Raw genomic sequence first — 25,398 nt, forward strand, 5'->3', positions numbered from 1 at the left:
CCAAATTTTCCAGGGATCTGGTAGAATTTAGAGGGCTTTGGACGTTCTGTGGGTAGCTTGGTATTTCTGTTACTAAATGGCGGGCAGAGAAATAAGGTGTTTGAAGGGAGAAGGGTTCAAAAAAGGAGGGTAATAGAGTGGCAGCCATACTTTGTCTATTTCAGAGTTCATGTGGGTCCTGGAAGTAGCTGCTATCACAGACACACACTTATATGCACACTGTACTAAATAAAAATCATTAGAGCTAAAAAACACATTTTTTTACTGTAAATAAATAATTTGAAGAGGAAGTTTTCTTTAGGAATAAATATAAATACAACTAGAAGTGAAGTAGGTAAATCAAGGTGGTATGATTTGGCACACATTTTATTCTTTTTTCTGGTAAATATGGCTATAGTGGTTGAAATTTGGACAGTGTATCTTTAAAAAGTTCACTGTGTCAATACTGGCAGAAATTGACTAATGTCTTGTTTTCTCAAAGTCTTATGATGTCTTAGGTTGATATTTAATTCCATGCTGTTGAACTATGGAAATCAGGTTAACTTCTCCAAGTCAGTGTGAAAATATTAGAGACAGATGTGGAACTTTAGTGTGCTGAAGGTCTGTTCCGGAAAATGCATTAATACAGTTGACAAAAATGTATATTTTCTTCTGAAGAGAATTCTATAAAAACTTATGTTTACATTGTTATTTCATCTGCTGGTGTTTTAGATATATTCCTGGTCATGAATGAGCAAATTTTACCATAAAGCAAAGGTCTATTTTGTATTACATATATGGAGTTGAAACCACTGTCCTCGGTCTGTGCCTGCCCCCAACCCTGGCAGTTTTCCATGGAATGTTTTCTCCAAGTTCTGACCACTCTACTTGCTGTTCCCTATGCTGACATCATTCCTGCCATATGTTGCATTGCTGTCTTTTCAGACTCTTATCAGACTTCTGATCTCCACTCAGAATTTGCTTCATCTAGTAAGACCTGTGTTTATCCTGTTTAACTTTGTGCCTTTAGTGTAATTCATGGCATATAATAAAAGATATGTTTGCTGAGTAACAGATGCTCCCATCTACAATGGATGACAGGCTTTAATAACCAACACATACAGTGCCAGCTAGTGCCAGCGGCTGTGTTCTTTCATTAAATTTTTAACAACAACCAGATGAGTATGTGTACTGTTATTCCCATTTTACAGAAGAGGAAACTGAGGTTTTGAGAGATTGTGGCTTTCCTGCTATTAAACATCCAGTAACTGCTGGAACTGAGATGCTAACACTGAGAGTTGGCTCCAGAGTCTACAGCATGTATGGCTAAACTGTATTTAAACTCCTATTAAACATAGGAGTGATATTCAATAGGACTACTAGGACTCACTTCAAACCTAATCCCCAAAATAAAAAATGTGACCTCTTTTATTTTTAATAGTAATTTAGTTTGTGGATAACTTAACCAAATACTTGTGTTTTAGATTTGCCCCAGAATTTCCCTTAAGAAATTCAAGACTGGCTCACTTTTATTTAAAGCCCCTTTCCTGTTTTGACTAATGTTTGTAATCTGTAACCAGTGTTACTAGGACCTTATAACTAATTGGTATAGATATTGCTATTCAGAGTTTTGAGGTGGGGTGTTTTTTTTTTTTTGGTTGGTTGATTTTGTTGTTATTTTGCTTTCTAAGAGCCTTTTAAAAATAGTCAAAGAAGGAACATGTGTTCCAGACTGCTGCCTCAAGCCATGTAGACCAGGGGGGAAAGTTTCAGGACCTTATAGCTTGCAACTTCCTCTGAGAAACAGCTGTCCACTGGGAGAGCAGTTTAACCACTCTTCTAGTTGGGGATTATTTATTTTTTATTTTGGTATCATTAATATACAATTACACGAGCAGCATTTGTAGTTATTAGATTCCCCCCATTATCAAGGCCCCACCACATACCCTGGGTGGGGATTCTTAACTGAGAATTAAGTTGTGGCTTTAACAATCTACTGTAGGTAGTATGCTTGTCGAGAATAATTTCTGTTTAGAGACTATCAACTTTCAGTATATAGGGAGTGAGTTTAAACTATAAACCTATTTAGCATTTTTGTTATATAATAAGTAATTTTTATTATTTTATTTGGCTTTTATTTATATTGTTCAAGAAGACAAATCCAAAAACAACTGCCACTAACTATTTGCTTCTTGCTAGACTGTCTTATGGATGTTTTATACATGTCATCCCACTTAGTCTTCACAATGTTTTTGTGAGGTACCTGGGGGGTAGAGAAACAGAGTATTTGCCAGAGACTCTGCAGAATTGGTGGGGGCTAGAATGTGAATAGAGGCTGGCTCCACTCCAAAGCCTATGCTTTTTAAAACATTTCCATGTAAATTGCTGCTCAGAGAATTTGTAAGAGAAGTTAAAATGTAATTTTTAAGGATGTTTTCAAAAACTTACTAGAGGGAATCGGCACAAGATATACTTACATTTCCTAACTCCTTGATAGAATAACTTTCCATTTACATTGATGGGTTCATGGTAAAGGAATGTTTGCAGGTCTGGTTCTATTTCAAAGCATAAAATGTTCTCTTTTAAAATTAAAGTCCTGTTAATGTAAAGCCTTGTGGCCAGGTGGGGGTTAAGATTGAGGGGCAGAGTGTCAGCACCTTTCTGTAATAGATTATTATTTCCTATAGGACTCATGTGAAGCATGAAGTTCAGATTGGAGGTAGTGGGCAGAAATGTTTGACCTTGCACAGTAGGCTGAGTAAATTGGTGGCCTACCAGGCATCAGCTTTACCAGATGAAGTTCATGCCTTTAGTCATGTAGTGTTATATAACAGTTGTCATTGTTTGCCACTGGTGACTGGTTTTAGATTCACTGTTATATGCAATTAACACTGTATCTGTTATTAACAGAGGTATCATACTTCTGCAGGATGAATTGAGCTCTTACAGTTTGGGGTGGCTCTTGATAGGACCCCCGCCCCAGCCCCCTGAGTCTTATCCAAAAGCTGTTGCATATTCATATTTGTCCTTTTGAGTTTGAATCTAATTTTCCTGTCTTCCACTGGTCATTGTGGCCTTGAAGCATGATGTATGTCCTGCTCCCACTTACTCGTTATATTCATGTTAGAGAATTTTGCTCAAACTACTTCTACTCACACAGGCTTGAATTACATGTTTCTTCCTTAACATTCTCATTTGTTATCCTGAGGATCCTGCCCTTTTCCATCATTGAAAGTTCTTTAGCTCTTCTCTTTCTTCAGTCAGATTTATTAGCACAGTGTAATGACAATCTTAACTCCTTAAGCAAATTTCATCTGACACCTTGTTTATTTTGCTTAACAATCTCAGAGAAATACTTCTGAATGCCTTCACCTCTTGTTATTTGTTCTCTTATAGATAATATGTTTGAAAAAAATTTTCTACAAAAATAGACTTATTAAGAATGTCATTTTTCTGTTTTAATTAGGCATATGTAACTATTAGATTCTCTGCATTTACAGTTTCATATATCCCCATATAAAACTGAGACTACACTTAAGCCAGAGTTTTGGTTTCTGTAGCTTTTTTCCTGAGCACATGAACATTTTCTGTTGGGATTTTAAAGTACTGAAAAATATCACTAAGCATCCTTTATTAGTAGTTTCTAACACCTGCATATCTGGGCATCCCACTTTTGGGTTAGGATTTTGAGGGCAGCAGAAAGCAATCCCAGCCTTAAAAGGGATTGCTATTGCACACACAAAAAGAGGGGAGATGGATTGTATCCTCTGTTGTTTTTGTACACTGGATTTACCTGTATGTGCTGACTCTGCAGTTATTGTTTTCTAGTGTGTGTGTGTGTGTGTGTGTGTGTGTGTGTGTACCTCCCATGTGAATTATGTCTGACAACAATCAAAGGGAAAGGATTTGCTCTCCTTTCTTCAAATCTAAAGTGATTTATGAATTCTGCCTACAATTAGCCTTACCTTTTTAGTTTGTTTGTTTCTAATAGTGTTTTGCTGTCTGCCTCACTATTGGGAAGACAGCAGAGGCTCAGAGTGCAGGCTCTGGGATCCGAGCACCTGGGCTGATATGACTGTGGACAACTTACTTAACATTACTGAACCACAGTTTCCTGTTAATAACAGTATGTGTTCCTTAGGCATGTTACATTTTGAAGAAAAGTGGCATGCAGCCTCAAAGCAAGTTAGCTACCTACAAAAAAATGGAAGTAATTTTCACCTTTCCCATCTCGACGGCATTGATATTTTAAGTATTTTATCACTCTTATGCTTCCATATAGAATATTTTGAACTGAATACATAGCTACTTATTTTCCATTGATAGCTCTTTCTTTAGGTTATTTCTACAGTTTTTGTTAGTTGCATTTCATCCAGTTAAAGATTCATCTTTCATGGTATTTGAAGACTTTAAGCTGATTCTGTTCATATAATTGAAATACACTGTGTAGTGAACAGATAAAATCAATTATATCTCATTTAATCATGTTTCATGTGTTGGTCAAATACACTGCATTCTTCTACTGAACACTCAGACTAAGTGATTTGCCAAACAAACAAATCATCCAGTGAAAGTGTATTTTCAGTGCAACTCTTTGTTGATACAGAGGACAGCTGGAATATGACTCATCTTTCCAAATTATTTAAATTAGACACATTCTCTGCTTGTCAACTCTAAATGTCATTTCTGATGACTGCTGTATGGGCCAACTAGGTGACCAAGAGGAACTCCAGACCTTTTCCTTGAGCTCCTTCAGTCTGGATTGACTCATTATATGTGATCAGAGAAAATAAATCACCTATGACTGGAAGTCCCATGATTGGATGTTGAGCTAACTTGCATAATTATAATAGGAAACAGGTTCTATCCTAACCTATTCTGGTCCACTTATGTCTTAAAAATTGTCTACATTGCCATCTCTGTTATTCTTTTTTTTTATTAAGGTATCATTGATATAAACTCTTATGAAGGTTTCACATGAAAAACAATGTAAAAATTCACCCATATTATCGAGTCCCCCACCCCATACCCCATTGCAGTCACTGTCCATTAGGCCATCACTGTTATTCTGCGATCATACTTGGATGTATAAATCTCCAAACCTAGAATAAAATACTCTAGCTATCAGATGTCTTTTTTCTTATCCTACAGTTTATTTAAAGAATTAAATCAATTCCAGGTGCTAAATATTTGGGGTTTGCAACCTTGAAAATAATTCTCACAGATTTTTCTAATCTTTACTCTTGGAGCTTCTCATAATGAAAACACACCTAGACTAATTCACTTAAATTTTCTTTTTACTGATAAGATTTATTCTTACCATGCATTACTCACTGGGATTGTAAATGCATTTGACAGATTCTGTATGACTCAGTGACTGGAAATTTGTATTTCTCTTTCACATTTTAAATGTTTTGTTTGCTCACTGAAATAATATAGCAAAAGGTAAAGAGTGAATTATTCTAATATAATAATGAGATCAGCAACTGATTAGTAATGAAGGGGGAAAAGTCAACTAAATAAGCAATGTGTAATAATAAGTATAATAACCTGTGTAATTCAAAAGACAACACTAAGATACTACAAACAAAAATGAGTAAAACAGCATGTTCTTTGTACAATATACTGGTATGTGGTACTGATAAATTGGTGTCTTACATTCAGAATATTAAAGAAAGTGCATGTGTGCAAGAGCACATAATTAGCTGAAGGCTACTTTTTATTTATTAAACATTACCAAGTTCACATGGAATATTGTGCAGTTTTAGCTGGATGTTGTCCTTGAAGAGATGACTAGCAGTAGCTCAAAAATTGCCCTATCTCAAAGCCTACCTTTAAGCACTGTATTTCATTGCTGCCTTCTTATGCCTATTTGTGTCTTTGTTTAACCTTACAATGGGAAGATAAAAATGTATTTTCATAGTTTATCACTTTAGAACACAAGGGAGAGAACACATGTAATGGAAAATCAAGTTCTACTTTGGGAAAATCTTAATTATGAACATCTCATACTGTTAAAGAAGTTGTTGAGTAGGTTGAAAAATCTCATATGAGAACTTTATAGTATTTGAAGGAATCACAAACTCACAGCATACTTGTGATGGGTCAGTAATGTGAAGTCCCTGATGGACAAATAAGTAATTTGCTGTCTCATCTGAGACTGATTTTACAATAAAGAACAACTTCAAGCTGAAACAGTTTAATCATCAGCACCTGCATATCTTTTGGGACATTCTCAAAGGATAGTTTACCATTTTCATAAGTTTCACCACCAAAAAAAGTTCAGCTAGACACCTTGTATTGAATGTTAAGATGATGAATTTTATATGTTAGCATGTAGTATATCATGCTTCTCTACTCTTATTGGTAGCAGGTTTTTTTAATTAGATTTGTTAGAGAAATTTAAAAAAATGTTAGCGAAATAAATTTGATTTATTTTCCTGACATTCTAGATTCTTTTCTAAATCATCTACCTTGTAATTATTGCAAATGAGGGTTTCTAAGAATTAGTTGTTTTCCACAAAGTATAGCCCATTGTTTATTTTTGGCATGTGGAAGGAAATTTTATATTTAGTTTTAAAAGAAAATACTCTTGATGGAAAAACTGATAAGTAGATCACATACTTTTCATTTTTGTAAAGATTTTTGTACTTAGCATTAATAATAAAAAACTTTCTTTCATATTCCAGTATAAGAATGCATTCTCAAGGGTTCTTTTAAGTTAAAATATTTTCCCTTCCTTCCTGAAAATGTAGTCATCAGGAATTTCTGGAAATCAATAATTTAGTGTGTTTAAGCATTGCCTCTTCTCAAGGCTCAGTAAACTCTTAAAAAGCATTTAGTGGTAATGCACTGAACTCTTACATGGTTGTTTACTCTGAGAAAATTAGCCTGTTTTCATAACTAACACCCTTATCTCTGGAAAGCATGCAGTAGTTAAATTCAGTTTGTCTAATCTCACTTTAGGGATGTTAGACAAAAATTGAACACCTGGGGAAAAGAAAAGCTTTTTGAGTTCAAGGAAAACTGTAGATCCCGAACATAAATGGTTTAAATATTCATCAATGATGAAAGAAAAAAACTCTGAACATGCAAATTTATAAGTTTTTTTGCCTTTTTTTCCATAAAAAATTGCCACAAGTTTTCTAAGTTACAGAAATACACAGGATATTATCATATGTTGAAAAATGTTGAGTTGGGTAGATAAAACTATTTCAGTAGGCTAAGACTCAGAAATAGAGATGAAGTATGAACAAAACATTGGAAGTCTACCTTTGTTTTATACTCTCATTTTTATATTTCATTGTAATTTTGTCTTATAAACTAGATCAATATATTTGGCAAGAAAGCCATATTTGGAATATAGACTTTTTTAATTTGGGGGGAAAAAAATGAAACAACTGTTAATTGTATAACTGAGCAATGTTTTAACTTAATTTATCAGGAATGTCTACTTTCAAGTGCAAACAATACCTTTGGGGAAAAACACAGGAAACTAAATTCTCTTTTCCAATATAAAACCTCATAAAGCATATTAGATTTAGAAGTATTAAAAATAATGTGTCTATGTATTTGTAAATTAAATCTTTAGTGGTAAATATCTACATTTGAGGTCAAGAGAAATTTTGCCTTCCATATTCAAGTCACTTCTGTATTTTATTCTTGCCAAGTAATTCAGCTCTATTGGATGTATGCTTTCAAGGTACTTCCTGTCAACTCAAAGTCAAGTCATATTCCAACATCTATGAATGGAAAGCATTTATTTTCTTATAGGAGCTGTGAAAATTGACATTCTCCCATATGCTTGATAGAATCATATATATTGATGTAAGCTAGAAAGTGGTTTTTCCTTGATTTGTTGCTGGATTAAAGAACTATGTCTTTGAGGCACTTCATTAATGATATAGTAATAATGAAAATAATATCAATTTGTAATATTAATAATCACTAACATTTATATAGGGCTTACTATGTGTCATTTACACATACTAAATATCCCCATAAAGTAGGCACTATTCTTCCCACATAACAAAAGAGGAAATGGACACAGGTCACACAACTATTTAATGCCAGATGCACATTCAAACATAGACAGTATAACTTCATATTTCCTCTTCCTAACCATTGCATTCTTTATGATGTGCAGTAATAAACTCATATTTTTTAAAATTAATTTCTGAAAATTATGAAATGTCCTACTAATTGTATTTTTAAGACATTTTTAATTTTCTATATTGAGATACATACAATAAAATGCACAAATCTTAGTGCACAGCATGACATGTGTATACACTCATGTAACCATCCCCCAGATCAATATCAAACATTCTCGCTATTTTTTTTTCCCCCTTCACCAGTATTTCACCCATCTCCCCATCCCTCCTCCCGTATGGAAACCACCTATCTCTTCTCTGTCTTTGAATATATTTCAATTTTGTTTGTTCATTTGTTTTTTAGATTCCACGTATAAGTAAAAGCATATGGTATTTCACTTAGCATAATACCCTCTAGGTCAATCCATGTTATTGCAAATGGCAAGATTTCATTCCTTTTTATGGCTGAGTGTATTCCATATGGCTGAGTGTATATGTACCACATCTTGATGCATTCATCTATTGAACCCTTAGGTTGCTTCTTTATTGTGGCTCTTGTAAATAATGCTGCAGTAAGCATAGGAGTGCACAAATCTATTCATATTTGTGATTTTGTTTTCTTTGGGTGAATTCCCTGAGGTGGAATTGCTGAGTCATATGGTATCCCAGTGCTGGGGCCCTGGGGCATGGGCCAGTGTCCCCTGTAGGGTAAGCATCTGACTTCAGAAATTAAAAAGGAATTGATAATCCTAGAGAAAATAGGAGGGAAATGAAAGAGTAAATGAAGGGAAAATGATTTAATAGAAAACTTTTTTAAAGCCAATATGTGGTTACTTTAAAAAGACAAGTTTGATAAATTTCTGAAAAGAATCAAGAATTAATCAATAATATTGAGAATGTAATAAATATAACTACAAATATAGAAGCTGGTAAAAAAGATATGAGCATACTAAAGAAATTTGTAGACCATCCCCCAGATCAATATCAAACATTCTCGCTATTTTTTTTCCCCCTTCACCAGTATTTCACCCATCTTGGAAAGGTTGATGAAATAGATGAGTTCCTAGAAAAAAAAGTTACGTATTGAAACTGACTTTAAAAAAAATAGAGAACTTGAATAGGTCTACAACTAATTTTTAATTTAATGACTTATTTCAAATCTTCCAACAAATTAAATGCTTGGCCTAGAAAGTTTTACATAAGCCTTACCAAATATAATGGAATGGTTATTCCAAATTAATAGCGTAAAAGATATGACCAAATGTTCAAAGATAAGTTATTCATGTCCAAGTTGAATTTATCCCGGAAATGAAAAGTATAGTTTAATATTAGAGTGTCCATAAATAGAGTTCACCACATTAGGAGTTTCAGTAGATTAAGAAAAACGTTTGATAAAATCCATTTGAAGTCAAATTTAAAACAAGAATAACGAACTAGTTGAAACCTGTACCGCAAGTAGGACACTGGGGACAAGGAGAATGCTCTTATCCTAATAATGTGAATTTAACTCCTAATAGTGCAGTAGGATAAGACAAGAAAGAAATGTATAAAAATTGAAAATGAAGTAACTAGCCATTCATTTTGGTTTTCTATGAGTAATTCAAAAAGGAACCTATAGGAAGATTATTAGAAATAAGTAATTTTATCAATAGAATGCATAAAAATGTATATTACTTGCATGGTATTAGAAATCATAATTTTTTAAAAGACACCATTAACAAGATCAATAGAGAAGATAAAGAGAAAAAATAAGATATCTAAGAGTTACATGAAAAATGTATAATTCTTTTTAAAAAGACCCAGAGGTAATGGAGAGCCACATCATGTTCAAAAATAAAACCTATTGTAAAGATATTAATTCTCTCTAGATTAATAGACAGAAAGAGCAATTCTGTCCAAATCCTAATGGGCCTTTTCAAAATCCTTAATAAATTAATTTTGAAATACAGGTGAGAGAGCCAAGGCCCAAGAACAGTGAAGACATTTCTAAAGAAGAAAAAACATAAGCTATAATAATTGCATGTTGCTGGTACAAATATGGATATATTGACCAAATGGATTAAAACAGTCACAAAACATCACACATATGACAACTTGAATCCAGAGGAGATAGATTTGTGGATGAATGGGGTAAAGAATAGGCTAGTTGTGAAATGATTATGCGTTAGCTAGTTTTCCATGAGAAAAAAGTAAATTGGATGCCCCCCTATACCATTCAAAAACATTGATTCCGGAAAAGTAGGCACTGAGATGTGAATACCATCTTTAAAATTCTAAGAAGAAAATATAGAAGAATATCTTTGAAGTAGGGGAGATTTCTTAAGTAAGATATAAAAGGTGCCAGCAATAAAAGACATTTCTGACTACGTAAATTTAAGAACTGTTTACTGAAAGACATCATGAAGTACAGTGACAGTTGCAATCCAGGATATATTTATAAAACATAAAGCTGACAAAAGATTCCAGAATATTTAAAGAACTCAAATCATTAAGAAAATGATAACCTAATGGAAAAGCGGAACAAAGATAAAGACATTTCACAGAATAGGAAATACAAATGTTTATAAACATGTGAGGTACTTGAACTAATTAGTAATGATAGACATAGAAGTTCAAAGCATGATGTGGTATTATTCTATAGCTGCCAAATACATAGAATATTGAAGGTAACAGTTTGGTGAGTATGTAGGCTATGACTACACACTGATAGTAGGGTTATCCCTTTTTACAACCATTTGAAAACAATTTTGCATCACCTAGTAAGATTTAAGATGAACCCCTCCTTTGATTCATCAGCTCCACTCCTGTCCTAGAGACCAGTGGATTTCAAAGTATTTTTACCATAACCCATATTGTTAAATAATGTTTTACAGTGAGACCCAGCACTCTTTAGAAGAGAAACAAAAGCATCCACAGAAAGTACTTATCCTTACTGCTTGAGTTACATTCTAAAACATTCTGTTCTCATTCACTTAAACAGGGATGGTCAACAGTCTCTAAACAGCCCTAAGAACCAACTAATGGGACCTGCCATTACAAAGCTTACACACATATATACACAGGGGGACATGTATCAAATGTTTCTCTGCATTGTTCATCATAGCGAAAAATTGGAAACAACCCAAATCCAACTGATAGAACAAATAATAAATTCCAAGTCAATATTATAAGCAATGAAAATGAGGTTCAATTTTTGTAGAAAAATATGGGTGAATTTTGGAACTGTAATACTGAGTGGAAACAAATCACAGATGTTTACAATAAAGATGATGTAATTTTCAAACAACTCAAAGATAATACGTATGATAACAGCCACAATTTATGGTAGGTTGCACTCTGCCAATGCCTTCCTGTTCTAAATTCTACAGATATACATGCACACTCATTTAAATTGACTGACTTTGGGTCATTTTGGTTTCTCTGAGAGAAAATATATAACATAATGCTATAATGTATATTTAAACTAGTTGTCGCAAGAGTGTTATTAAATGAGTTATGTAGAAAACATAAATTATAGGTGGGAAGTAATTATGAGCTCCTATTTTATCTTCTTCCAGAATACACACACATATGGATATTTGTTAACATCTCTCTGTATATTTTTGAATGCACATATTAATATATCATGTCTTTTTACATAGATATTTTAGAATCTGACATCACTGTAAAAAGTATGTGAGCATTAAGAACTCAAGAAAATTATTCATTATTCTTTTGAAATGAATAGTCAAAAATGTGGCTGAGGTTTTAAAACCCTCTGTGGTCATTGCTGTAGACTGGTAGCTCGCAGATCTTTCAGACAAAGCATGCTTCAGGCTGTATCTGGGAAGTGGTGCAAACACTGACAGAATTCCTTTTGGCACTGCAGAGCTGAAAGTAGTTGATAGGGGTGCAATTTATTTGCCAATTAACTAAATGGAAAACCAGGTCAAGAAAAAGATGATTAAAAAAGAAAATTGGTGTCTTAAACCTGACTATCTTTATGTGTGGCTCACCTTAACTTTCCTTTCGAGCTTTAAATTTAAAATTGAAGTAACCATGAGGCAATTGTATCCAGAATAATGTGGTTCTCTAACCAGCTTTTCTGTTTTAGGTTACTTTTACTTCTAAACATTTAGAAGAAAAATCCCAAATTACTCTTTGAACTGGGGTGTTAGTTTCTGACTAAGTACCTATTTCTATGCTGTTCTATTGGTATTTTTCTAGCTTAACTTCTTCTCCTAATGGTTATAATGTCAGAATAAGATATGTTTTAAATGAGATAGGCTTTTAAATGAAAATCAGTTGTGTGTTTTCCATAAAACAAAATAGCTTTAAGAACTGCTTCAGACCTTATTTCTAAATGTAAACATTATTTTTATAGATCCTGGGAAGTAATTTTGACTTTTTATTGCCCAGCAGAATACTAGAAGGGTGTGGCAGTTATATCTGGTAATAGGTGATCTATTAAATGTTCTCATTTAAATGCATCTAGTCATTAAAGAAGAAAATTCGTATCAGAAAATTTTGTACTTTAATAAGTGTCATAAATAAGGCATATATTTTTATCTATTGTAGGATCATCTAACTCATTTCCCTCAAGCAGGTAATACAGTTTTGATTCCTGAATATTTGCTTATCTTCTTCTCCATCACAATCCTTTCTTCCTCCCCATCTCCCTTACACAGACATACATGGACACACATGCACACACACGGATAAGCACACTTGTCTTTGGAACCACATGTATTTTCTACTTCTATGTTGCCTTCTCCTACTTTCCTAACTTATGTTGAATTTTACAGTAGCTATTGTCTTACAGCTGGCACTTAACATGTTACCCTAATATGAAGCAACATGGTGGAAAAAAGTTAGACCATAGCTAGCTTTCTTGCCCCTCACTACTTTCATTATAGTGGACAACTGTTTAACCTTTCTGTCACAGAATGGAGAATGGAGAATGCAGAATCCATTTCAAGGATTGGAGGGATTGCGTATTAAAGCATCTATTATTGCAGCTGGCATTTCATAGCTTAGCGGTAATAATTAGTGCTAATATATATGATGAACTGTGAAGAAAGAGTATGAGAATTTACCTCGCTAGCCTGCCATAGTTAGTGGATATTGGCAGAAAATATAAGACTGTGGGGTCAGAGACAAAGATAAGTTTATTACAGCAATAGCAGTAGACAGAGTAAACCATTTTGTAGATTGCAGAGCCCAAATTCCCACAAGGTAGTGTGAAGAGGGCCACATTTAATACCTACATACATACATAGTAGTTTGTATTACTGGAGGGAAATGCTAAATGTAGGCAACCCATTGTTTTTTAAAAGGTAGTAAGAATGCCTGATCCTAACCCCAGTTTATCATACTGGACAATAAACAAATCCATTTCCTTAAGTCCCTACCTCTATCTTCCTAGACTTTATTGCACAAATATCTTTGAAAAGGTAGTTTGGAGCAAAGTGCTTGATTAGCATTTGTTTCTTAGAGTTCTTAGTCTTACACTCTCTTGCTTAAAAGTCTCCAGTTCTTTTCCAGTTTTCCTTAAAAGAAAATCTGACCCCACTCGACCCCTGCCATGTTGGCTGAGAAGACCCTAAATGATCAGGTGTCAGCATATATCCTGACCTTATACCACCATCTTACACCATCATCCTGGCTGCCTTTCTCTCAAACACATTAACAGCTTTTGCATTTGTTCCCCCAGACCAGCACTTAGCTGGCTTCTTGACATTCAAGATTCAGCTTCAATGAAACCAGTGAGTGCGGCCTGATCTGACCACCTAATACAAAGGAACTCCCTAGACATTCTATCACATTACTCTGTTTTCTTTCTTTCATAGTACTGTATTTATCAAACCTTTTTTATTGTTTATTGTCTGTGCTTGCCTCCTGCCCCACCCTAACACACAGAAGGTAAACTTGTATTAGATATAGATATAGATATCTCAGGTCCTTAGAATAGTACTATTTACTACAGTGTCTCAGGAAGTGTTTACTGAATGAATGCTTGGATGGATGAGTTACTCTTCCCTTTCTGCTTTTTATTCCCCTTTTTTGCCCTTGTACTTTTCCTTTCATTGTTTTTGTCAATATTAAACTTATTATTTGATTTCTAATGAAGACCTTAGGGTTAACAAAAATAAGATTACAGTAAAGAGGAAATTAAAGCCTTCCTCCAAATAACATAAGCCACCTACCTGTTAAAGCTTAGTTATATACTTTCCTATTTTATACTATTAGTGATAAACTAGCAATTAGATAACCTGTTTGGAATCATTGGTACTGAGATTACAGTCTCTGTAGGAAATTGTAATACCATACATGCTATTTGTTGGCACTTAGAAAAATTCATGTTTCCCTGCTAATTCCCACTAATGCCACATGAGAGGCATTTCTTGACTTGTATAAAACTTAGAAAACAAGAACTGCATCACACAAAAAAAAAGAAAAAAGAGAAATGCGTCACATAATCTATTGAGATATTATGGTTCACATGTTATTACTGGTTTTGATGAACAGTCAGATGGTGTGGCTTTGAAATACCAAATATTTCTTTTGTCATCCTTACAATATAGAAGAAATTGTTAAAGATTGTAATATAAAGTAGCCATTAGAAAATACCAGCTCTTTTCTATCATTTCTTCAGCTCTTTTTCTTCTACTCCATAGTTTACTTAGCAGAGGAGATTATGGGAGACTTGAAAACATTTGCTAGACAATCTTTTAGAAATATATATATGAAAACAATTTTGATTTGTAAATTAAATGCTTTTTATTTGTAGTTTCTGTCTTCCTTCTCTTGTTGATTTCACCAAGATGCAGGTGCTTCAAACATAGCAATTGTGATTATAGATACATAGACATTTGACAACGGTTCATGAGCTAATTTTTTGAAAGACTGCTATGACTATTAGAAGTAACCATGATCTAAAATATATTTAATCCCAGTTCTACAGATTAATAATTTTCCATTTTCTTTGTGGAATTATTTTGGTTAAAATTGATCATTTTTCAAACTTTATTTGTAACAGCAAGTAATAAAGGAGAACATCAAAAAAAGAGAAGCAGAGGAAAAAGAAAAACGTGCCAGAGTAGCCAAAGAATTGGCCGAGAAAGAAAGACTTGAACGCCAACAAAAGAAAAAGCGATTACTAGAAATGAAGACTGGTAAGTACCACCATATTTGCTATTTATACTTTGTGCACTTAAGATTTATCCTGGTTACTTTATTTGCAATTTAATAAACTTTACTGAAAAGGGAAAATATCACTTAATTGTAGACTTAAACTATCAACAGTTCTTTCTTTTTATGGGCTTTGCCCCCTTAATTTACTAACAAGTAGTTTTTGTTCATATGTTAGTTGCAGGTGATATTGTGCATCTGGGGTCTCTTTTAGTTCCACTATATTTGCATTTCTTTGCCTTCTACTTCAGTAACTAATCTGTAATAATTATGGCAATTAATAAATTAACAACTATAGAAAATGGACTATGGGAAATTGTATAGGACAAGTAGCTTGGTTCCTTCGACAAAATACTGTAAGGGAGGGAAAAAAGCGATTATTGGGACAAGGAGAATGTATTGATTAAAAAAGACTTGAGAGACATATCAACCAGTTGGAATAAATAGAACTTAACATATATTTGGATCCAAAGGTAGAATAAAACAGTCTGAAATTTGAATATCTTTTTTCTTGTAGACATGACAATGTTGTGAATATGTGTTAAAGTGTCTTTTAGAGACTCTTACTGAAATTTTATAGAGGAAAAGATACAGTGTGTGAGATTTCAGTCAAAATAGTCTACCATGATGGGAAATAGGTGGGCGTAGAGATGGAACAATTGGCCCTAAATAATAATTGCTGAAGTTGGGTGATGGGAACTTGGAAGAAAAGGGTGTTCAATACACCATTGTCTCTACGTTTGTTTATTTTGAAATTTTCTTTAATAAAAAGTTCTTGGGAAAAAGAAAAAATAGAATAATTAGTTTTGCACAGATATGTATGTGTATATTCCAAAGCTAAGCGATACCACTAACTTTGAAGCAAAAGATTTAACTAAACTGTAGTTATATTTTCACCGCTTCAAAATTCTGTTTTTTCTACCTCCAAGCCACTAAGGATTATAGAAGGCTTTCTTTGATATCCATCAGCCTCACTGCTAAATTACCATAGTTTACAACTCAGAGCTGCAAATTTCCCTAAGGTTTCCCCAGCGGTAGACAGCGATGCCATCTTCGCCTTTTTTACTTTCACTTTTATAGACATATTTTATCTTTAATAAAGCAAACTGAGTACCCTAATGTATTGTACATGTTTCTTCCAATGGAAAAACAACCCCACCTAAGCACAATTTCTTGTTTATAGGAGTACACTTGAAATTCATTAAGTATTATCAGAGGTATCTTAAAGTGTTAACAGAAACGAAGTTCAGAAAAGTGTAGCATTGATTTTTAAAATATTCTTCTGTAAATCATTTAAAAATAGCTCTTTACATCCTAATTTACCAGACATTCTGATCTTTAAACATTAGCTCATGTAGTGTTGGATAAAGAGTCATCTAGATGAGCTATTTGATGGTAGATTGGCTGTATTATTTGTGAGTTTTGCCTGAGGACCTATCACACAGAGCCTCTCAGCAGTTCGCTTTCCTATCAATCTGGAAAATTAAAACCTGATAGGAAGCAAAAATTTAATGAAACTTCAAATTCAATCTTTTTGTAATAAACATTTGTAATAATGTTTTCATTTAAATTTATATTTCTATTTAAAGAAAGTTCTATTTTTAAGAACAGCTAAGCTTATTTTATTTTCCCAATTTAAAAATAATACTTTCATGTCATAGAAAACACCTAAAAAGTAGTAGATCAAAAGACCATTATTCATAATCCTCTTATCCAAAGAATCACTATTAGTATTTCGGCACATTTTTCTTTCTGTTTTAAAATTGTCTACCTTTTTAATAGTAGCTATATGATCCTAATGAATATGCAGTTTAGTATCTTGCTTTACCTTGCTGAACTTTGTTTCACGTTATTCTTGTAATTAATTCTTAATTTGTAATTTTTAATGTCTCATTGCATCCACTGGATGTGCCATATCTAACTTAACTTGCATTCGTCAGTAATGAGGTCATAGAATAATAGTTATTTCCATCTTTTCAATGTGATAAATAAATTTATGCATAATTTTAAAATGTAATTATCCTTATAATTAACTTTCTTCAAAAGACAGTCTGGATAAAATTAATTTATATAACAATATTAAATACATATTTTAAAACAATGTCTTTAAAATAAATACCTATTATATATAAATATTGTAATAGATTTAATTAGAAAGTGAGTTGACAAAATTACAGGACATTTGATGCAACAGAAAGCTATAATGTAGGAAGATACATATGAAAACATATTCTCTGTTTTAGAAACATTTGAAAATTTTGGAAATTGTTTTGGGAGGCAGATTATGCTTCGAGACTGAGTTTGTCTTTTAGCATCTTATTTAAATAGGTTTACTATAGAAATTCCAAAAACCAAAAGTATACAGTATAATATCTCTTAATAAGCCAGTAAAGAAATAGCATACTCCAAATCAGTGATAGATTAATTACCCTATTGATCCAGGCCAGGGAAGATGAAAGAAATGAAGTCAAAACTTAGTTGAGGTAACTTTTGTACCAGTTATTAATGTGGAGAAAGAACTCAGTCAACCAAGAGCTGACATCCAGCTGCCACACAAAAGTGTTAAGTCGCAGGTTACCAGATCACTTGGGTCTGGTGTTGATGGGCAAGAGGATCTTCATAAGTGGGGCCCATTCATGGCCCTCCCCAATGCCGGTTAGAGAGTCTCCTCCATTGAGGCAGGAGCTAATGACCAAGGTCTTGGAGAGCTGTTTTAGATCAGCCAAGAGTTGCATTGGCCAAACTGAATACTCTTGCATAGTCCTCACAAACTCTGAGTATTTATAGTCTAAATGTCCCTTTGTCATAGTTGCTTCTTTGCTTCTTTGTATGTTTTTATTGATAAGTTCCTAGGTTTCCCCTCAGCAGCTGAGCAGCCGAATTCTTAACAGTGAGAGGAGATGAGATGATGCCATCCTGACACAGTTTACTTCATTCTCATGTCAACACAACTGTAGTTTTGGTCTTTGTCATAAACATGTGGATTAAAACAATTTCACTTAAGTCATAAGCAGTTAGATTTAAAATCATATGAAACCAATACACAAAAGAAATCAACTTTGAATTTCTTTTCCTATGGACTGTGTAATTTTAAACACTCTAAGAATATATCCCAAATTTCATAGGGCCTGAACTTACAACTTTCTCACGAAAGTGAAAGGTTCCTTCTTTAACCCAGAAAGTGATGATTATTCTAAATGGCCTCTAGTTTTTCTTTAAATATAACGTAATTATTATTACAGAAAACCAAAGTAGTGAGTCTCCTAATGAAGCTGCCAGAGCCAAGGAAGTCATATAATTATCGAATATATTATTACTTATTTGTTGATATCTTTTTTTTATATTTAGAAAAAATACAAATATTCAGGCATGTTTTCCTTTCCATATTAGGTGTAGGATTTGCTTTTTGTCAAATCATAATTTTCATAATATTCAGAGGCTTTATGAAGTAGAAATTACTAAAGCAGTATGTCTAATTAGCACTTTTTAAAATATTCTGATGCAAAATATTAATTTTTGACACTTTCAACAGATACACTGAATTTTTTACATTTCCTGTATTTGACAAATACTACTTTATTAAAGACATTGTATTATTATCAAAATATACATGCTAAGGTTTTCTATTATTATTTGTAAGGAAAATAAATGAATAGCTAAGCCACTTGTGTTTCCTTTATTCATCAGAAAATTTTTTTTTTCTATATGCTGGGATTACAGTGGTAAGTAAGAATAAATATGGTACCTGCTGATGTGAAGTTTAAAATCCTAATGAGTGAATCAGACAAATGCATATATAAGATAAGTTCAGATTATAAAATTATATGAAGTAAAATAAAACAGGATAATGAGACGGAAATGGAGAGTGGCTGGGGTGAGGTAGGGGGTAATGGTAACATTAGGTCTTAGAAAACTAAGGAGAATATTAATGTATACCAAATTTACCAATTTAAAATTGTGGTCATAACACTCCTTAGAAATTGATAGGATAACCAGGCTCATGTTTATATGCTATAGTATATGTGCATATTATAGCGTACTTTTTAAACATCTTATTGTAGGGATCAGCTAAATTTTTATTACTTATCTTTGTGGGTGTTCAATTTTAGTACAGAACATTATAGTACTGCTCTAATCTTCACAGGTGTTGTCAGCCTGGCTTACCTATTAAAAAAGGGTAGAAGGGCAAATTGTTGAATTTATATTAGCCTTTTTTTGCCTCTCTGGTCTAGGACTTTTTTGTCTTATCTTACTTTCGTATGTAGGGCATGCACCCCTGAATGATAGGGGAAGAGGAAAATGTTCATATAACCCCACCATAAACCCACAGGGAGCTTCCTGCCATATATTTCAATGACTTAAGTATTTTCACCATGCAAATAAGAGCTGCGTCACAGATGGACACATTCTTGTATTACCACCTGAGGTAGTGGAGTGAATTAAATCCCTGCTCTTGCTTATCTGTCATAAATCATTACTTGCCCTTGGCAAGAGAGCAGGCAACTGTTTTCAAGTGTACTCTTTATTATCACTATGATTTCAGAATGCGATTTTTATTAATAGAATGAAAATAAAGATAGAATAGTAGGCTAAATTTCCCAAAGAAGAAAAATGAAGCATTAAAAATCCTCTGAGCAGCAAAACCAAGAAAGCACAGCACGTGGTATTATCATGTTATAGTGCTAAAAGGTCATTTTTCTCATTTTTGTTTTCTTTAAAAATGATGAGCCTGGAGGTCTTTTAAAAATTCACATATATGGTTTTGGTTATTTCTGTTGAATGATTTGCTATTATGTTAAACAAACAAGCGAAGTTACTACATTTTCATGATGCCTTTATCTAGTTCATATATGAATTTTGAATATGTTTTCTGAGGTTGATATTTAAATTTGAATTATTTTAATTTAGAAGATACCCAAAATATGAAACATGTGATATAGAAAGTAGTAAGTATAGACACTAGTATTTCTTTTTTTGAGGTGCATAGCTATCCTATGTGTGATCATTTCTAGTATGACAAATAGTAATAACAACTTTATATGATTATGTACAAGTTTTTCAAAACTGCAATTCTGTTTCTTAATCCTGTACAGAAATAGGGAGTTTTGTAATAGAATTCAAATAGTATGCTTTAAGACTTCCTGAGTATGTAAGTTGATTCACATAATTTTTAAATAGCATATCAGAATGGCCATCAAATGGACCCAGTGTTGTATAATTATGTTTTGTGGGGGACGTAAATATGAGCTTATTTAATGGAGCAATAAAAAGTATATGAGCAGCTCCTATATTTTAGTCTTTAGGTTGCAATTTGTTTATTATTTATTAGACTTACATGTCTCATTTGGTGCAACTTCAGTCTATTAAATAAAGAGATAATTAGCTTTTAGAAATCTCTTGTTTACCCACATGGCCAAAATGGCTCCTTTGTTTTCTGTTCTGCAATTTAGAATAACTAAGCAATTAGGCCTCCATTTTAGAGGGAGTGCATATTACATAAATACTACTTGGGAATGTCTCTTCTCTGCCAGTCTCACAGATAGGCGATTAATGTGTGTACTCGCTTTCATAAAGGCTTTGACACTTACCCTGTCCTCTACAGATAGCATAAAACTTAGATTATTTTCTAGAAGTGCCTATTTTGTGCGGTAGTGCTTTCTAACATTATTGAGAATTGATGCATAAAAATAAGCCAATGGTTTTAATCACTTCTCTATTTAGAAGAATGTAACAAATTAGATTGCATATGCCTTTCATTGCCTCTCCACTTACCTCATCTATCATGGAGCAATAATCCTTGTAACAGCACCACAACCACCACCCACTACTGCGGCTACCACCACCACCTACTGATCGTATTATTTGCCAGGCTCTGTATGTGCTCATTACGCATGCAAGCCTTACAACAAACTTATGATACCATTTCTGTCCAAGAGTTCTTTAATGTCTGTGCACAGTCACACATTTAGCAAGGGTGAAGCCAGTGCACATGCTTTCTCAACAGAGGTCCTGTTTCTAACTATTGTGCTATTATTCCTTTACTGCTGATGACAGAACCACAGTGCAAGATAAAGGGACGAAACCAAGTCTGAGTAATTAGTAACCATACCACGCTTTATCGGTGTATGGGGCTGAGAATTATCTTCCCGGGAAACCTTGTGTGAGAGAGGCAACTATATTTTTGGTGCCACAATGTTTTTTAAATAGATAGCCTCTTCCTTTGCGCTGGGAAGTTTTGGAAGGATTGCCAAATTAGGACTGGTTTCCGACTCTGGTTCACATTCCTCTTTGATTCTTGTGATTGTCCAAAGATTTGTTTATCCCATTGCCCAGACCCAGGAGGAAGATAAGGTCAGCACCAGGCTTCCCCTTTTGAATAAGCATGTTTTCCTGGTCTCAGTAGTACTGGGTCAGCCACGTAGCCAGAGATCAACAGCTCTGAAGCAGATGGAAATAATTCATTATTTTCATTGATTGGCCCAGGTTAGAAGTTAAGCACCCAGAGAATCTGCAGGATGGTAATCTTTGGAAAGCGGACAAACACTTTAATGTGCTTTACTCGAGAACAAGTACCCTGAGACACTCCCACCCCCACCCCACCCCCACCAGCTGTATCTCATAACAATTTTTATTTTCCTGATGGTGTTTAGAGACTGAGACTCCATGAATAGCATTAAGGGGTGTCTGGTGAGAAATTTTTCCCAGAGTCTTGCTAATAGTTACACAAGTTTTCATTTGTGGGCAGGGATCTCTTTCACTGGAATAAAACAATTTCAGTTGTGAGAACTCATTCAGAGTCCACTCTGTGTGTGCACTAATATGTGAAATAACATGTCTTCTGTGTTTAGTTGTGCAAGGCTCACACACCATCCTCTGTCTCCTTCCAAAAAGTCCCAGAAAAGAAAAAATTAGGAGAGGAGACTCTCAGTCTCCTCTTAAAATGTTGAAACCATGACTTTTTTTTACTTACATGTGCCACTCTTTGTTAAACATCTTTACAGTACATCCTCATACTAATTGGTTCACAACTCATCCAGTATTTAAAAACCTTTTTCAAAATGGTTTTTCATTGCCCTTCTTATATATAAAACATTATATAACATTGATTATTTTCCAAGTAGAAAATGACTCTAATTTTTGCTGTGTAAATTTGTTTTGTAATGAAAGATTAAATGCCAATTATCATGAACTTTATGTGGGACAAAATAATTTAAATCATTATGGTTTTGCACAGATTCCTTCTAAGAACTTTACCAGAGAAATCTTTATGCTAATATCACTTATTCATAACATTTCTCTCACCAAGCACAGGTTCACACTGTTCATATTCTAGGCCAGAAAGCATACCAATCGATTATTTTACAATGTGGAGAACACTGTAACTTACTGTATTATAATTGAGAACCTAATCACAGTGGTATCTTCTTGGTGTATAACACTGAATACTCCTTAGGTAATTGTACCCCCAACCATATTTACACAGGGTACACTTTCCAAACCTGTGAATTGTTGTCGTGATGAGCCTCTCCATGTCAGATTGCCAATTCCGAGTGGCATTATTATTTGTGTTTGATAGGAAGTTATTCTTTTTAATTTCAGAGATAAACAATGAGCATTCTCTTATTTTCAGATATAAACATAAATCTCTCCATCTTTTAAGAAACTTATCCCATTTCTATTATCTAAATATGTAAAAATTTGACACATAATATAAACCTGTTTTTAGTGTTTGCCCTGAGAAACTCGGGCCTCCAGAGGCCTCTAGTTGTTTTTAATCCAAAGAAAGACAGAGTTTTGAACCTGATTGGAACTGTTCATATTCTAGGCCAGCCTAACACTTTCAAAATATATATATATATGTTCATTGTCTTTGAAAAAGAGGTAAAATTTATACTATCTTTAAAGCCTAATATTTATTGGTGCTAGTCTAAAAGCTGTAACAACCAATTAGACAAAATTTTAACAAAAACAGGATTGTTTAGGGCCTTGGGGCAACTAAATCCACTATATGTCTACAACCCCATTTGCAATTCAAAATGCAAAATGCTCTGAAAATGAAAAGTTAAGTAACCTTAGTGCCCAAATTCATCTGATACCAAACCTGACCTGAACTGATAGGAGGTCCCATCAAATATGAATATTCATGCTGCTGAAGTAATATGTTTAATTAGAAGCTGCTGCCTGTTTGCTCTGTGTTTGCTCTTTTTTCACAGTATAGACCTCTTTCTGACCCTCCTGCAGTCTGAAAACTCTGATTCTGAAATACCTGACTACAGAGGTTGTGGGAAAGAGACTACAAATTTGTCTTTTTCATTGACTGCTCTCTCTATCTGTTCAACTGGTTCCAACATCCACTCTCTACCTCAGGCACAATATTATTTATTTATATATATAATTCCTACTTCTTGGCCCTTATACTTCTTTCTAGTAATCTTTTTGCCATAAATACCTTTCCTCTAATTTTTAACTAACTGAATCTAACATGTTTTAGTTCAATTCTTGCATTCTCCAAAATGTCCTCTCTGGATATTTGTCCTTGATAATAGGCAATCTCCTCTTATAAACCATTACAGTCTTGCCATATAACTTATGCATAGTATATTTGTTTATGCTGATTTTCTTTGCTTTGGTCTTATGCTTCTAATAGATGGTACATTTTTCAAGAACATGGCTTTCTGCATTCTTTATCTTATAGGACCCAGCACATTGTGTCCAATAGCAAATACCACAGAAGACATACATATTGTCAAACAGTTGATACCAATTTAATTGGTCAACAGAGATCTCTTCCATTTTGTGTTCAGCTTAGCATACGGTTATTTATGTGCAAAGTAAAAGTGTGTAAATCAAACTATAGAACCTCAAGTCAAATCAGCATGCACCTGTTTTTGTAAATAAAATTTTTGGAAAAGAACCACACTCATTCCTTTATATATTGTCCATGGCTGCTTGGTGCTACGAATGCAGAATAGAGTGACTGGGACATAGACCATATGTCTCACAAAATCTAAAATGTTTGCTATCTGATTCTTTTTAGAAAATGTTTGCTAACTCCTGATGTAGATCAATAATCTTGAGGGACTAGTATTGATTGTTATGACACAGAGGAAAAAAACTGTTCTGCTACTTTTTTCTTGTCTAGCTGTAGCATTTGTGAAATGGCCCATCAGTATTGGAAAATGAGGATCTAGTAGTTAAATGTTAAAATAATGGTAACTGTTAGGGAAAACATTCTTTCAGCACATTTCTAACAGCAGAGAATTATCTTATTTTTAGAGTCTGTTAATTTGAAATAGTAAGTTGTGAAGCTGAACTTTTGAAATGTTAGCAAGCGTCTGGGCCACCAATTGTTCCAGTAACCAATCTAGCACAGCCATTGTGCTCTTATCCTTTTATCCCAGCTTTTGGTCCCAGTATTTCTGTACTATTGTTTGTATACCTTTTGAGATGAAAATATCAGTGTGTCAAAAGGTCATAGGGGGATCGAGGTTTTTATTTCTTTATTAATAGGCTGTCTCTTTTCCTATTTTTGGTCATTTTGACATTAAATTCTTAAAGTTGAAGGAAATCTATTCAGTAGGCTGAACTTGGTCATGAAGGTTGCTCGAAGTCTAAAGTGATTATCTTGCTGTGTAAAAAAAAGGAACTCAGTAGTATTCGGCTTCTGATGATGAATAAATATACCCCAGGGAAGACTGGGAAAATTAAGCAGAGAAATTGAATATTTATTTGCTTGAAAATGGTATAAATAGGCATTAGTGTTTAGATGAAATTAGACATTATTTTATAATAGGATTTAAAAATATTGTTTCCTGGATAATTTCCTTCCTCAGATCTCCAGTGTTCTTCCAGAAAATTATAATCAGCCTAATATTATTGGGGTTAACATGGAGGGCAGCCTTAACACAGGCTAGGATGCCCCAAGGCAGGAAGAATGTGACAGACTAGTGTAATAACAGAAAATAGATGACCAACCGTTTTTGGAGCAGGAGTTTCTTGGGACCCCATTGCCTGGCCAGAGTGAACTGTCACCACTGAACTTCTACCAACCATTATTATTAATGGGTAAAAATAACAGTAATTTCAGTTCAGTATAATCTTTTGAATGCTTATTTTTAAACTATTAGTGCTATTCATGCAGGAACTCTTGCCAAAT

The 25,398-nt window shown here is 33.7% G+C and overlaps 1 protein-coding gene across 5 annotated transcripts in view; it reads left to right on the forward strand.

The window, feature by feature from the left end:
- Window positions 1-25,398, forward strand: part of DIAPH3 (diaphanous related formin 3) — a 573,382-nt gene that overhangs the window by 375,977 nt on the left and 172,007 nt on the right. For all 5 annotated transcript variants that reach the window (XM_037022985.2, XM_073212547.1, XM_037022986.2 and 2 more), the window contains one exon: window positions 15,091-15,226. In XM_037022985.2, coding sequence (XP_036878880.2) covers window positions 15,091-15,226 — 136 coding nt within the window. The remainder of the gene's footprint in view (window positions 1-15,090; window positions 15,227-25,398) is intronic.

This window comes from Manis javanica, chromosome 9, assembly GCF_040802235.1.
Source record: "Manis javanica isolate MJ-LG chromosome 9, MJ_LKY, whole genome shotgun sequence".
NCBI classification, from domain to species: Eukaryota; Metazoa; Chordata; class Mammalia; order Pholidota; family Manidae; genus Manis; species Manis javanica.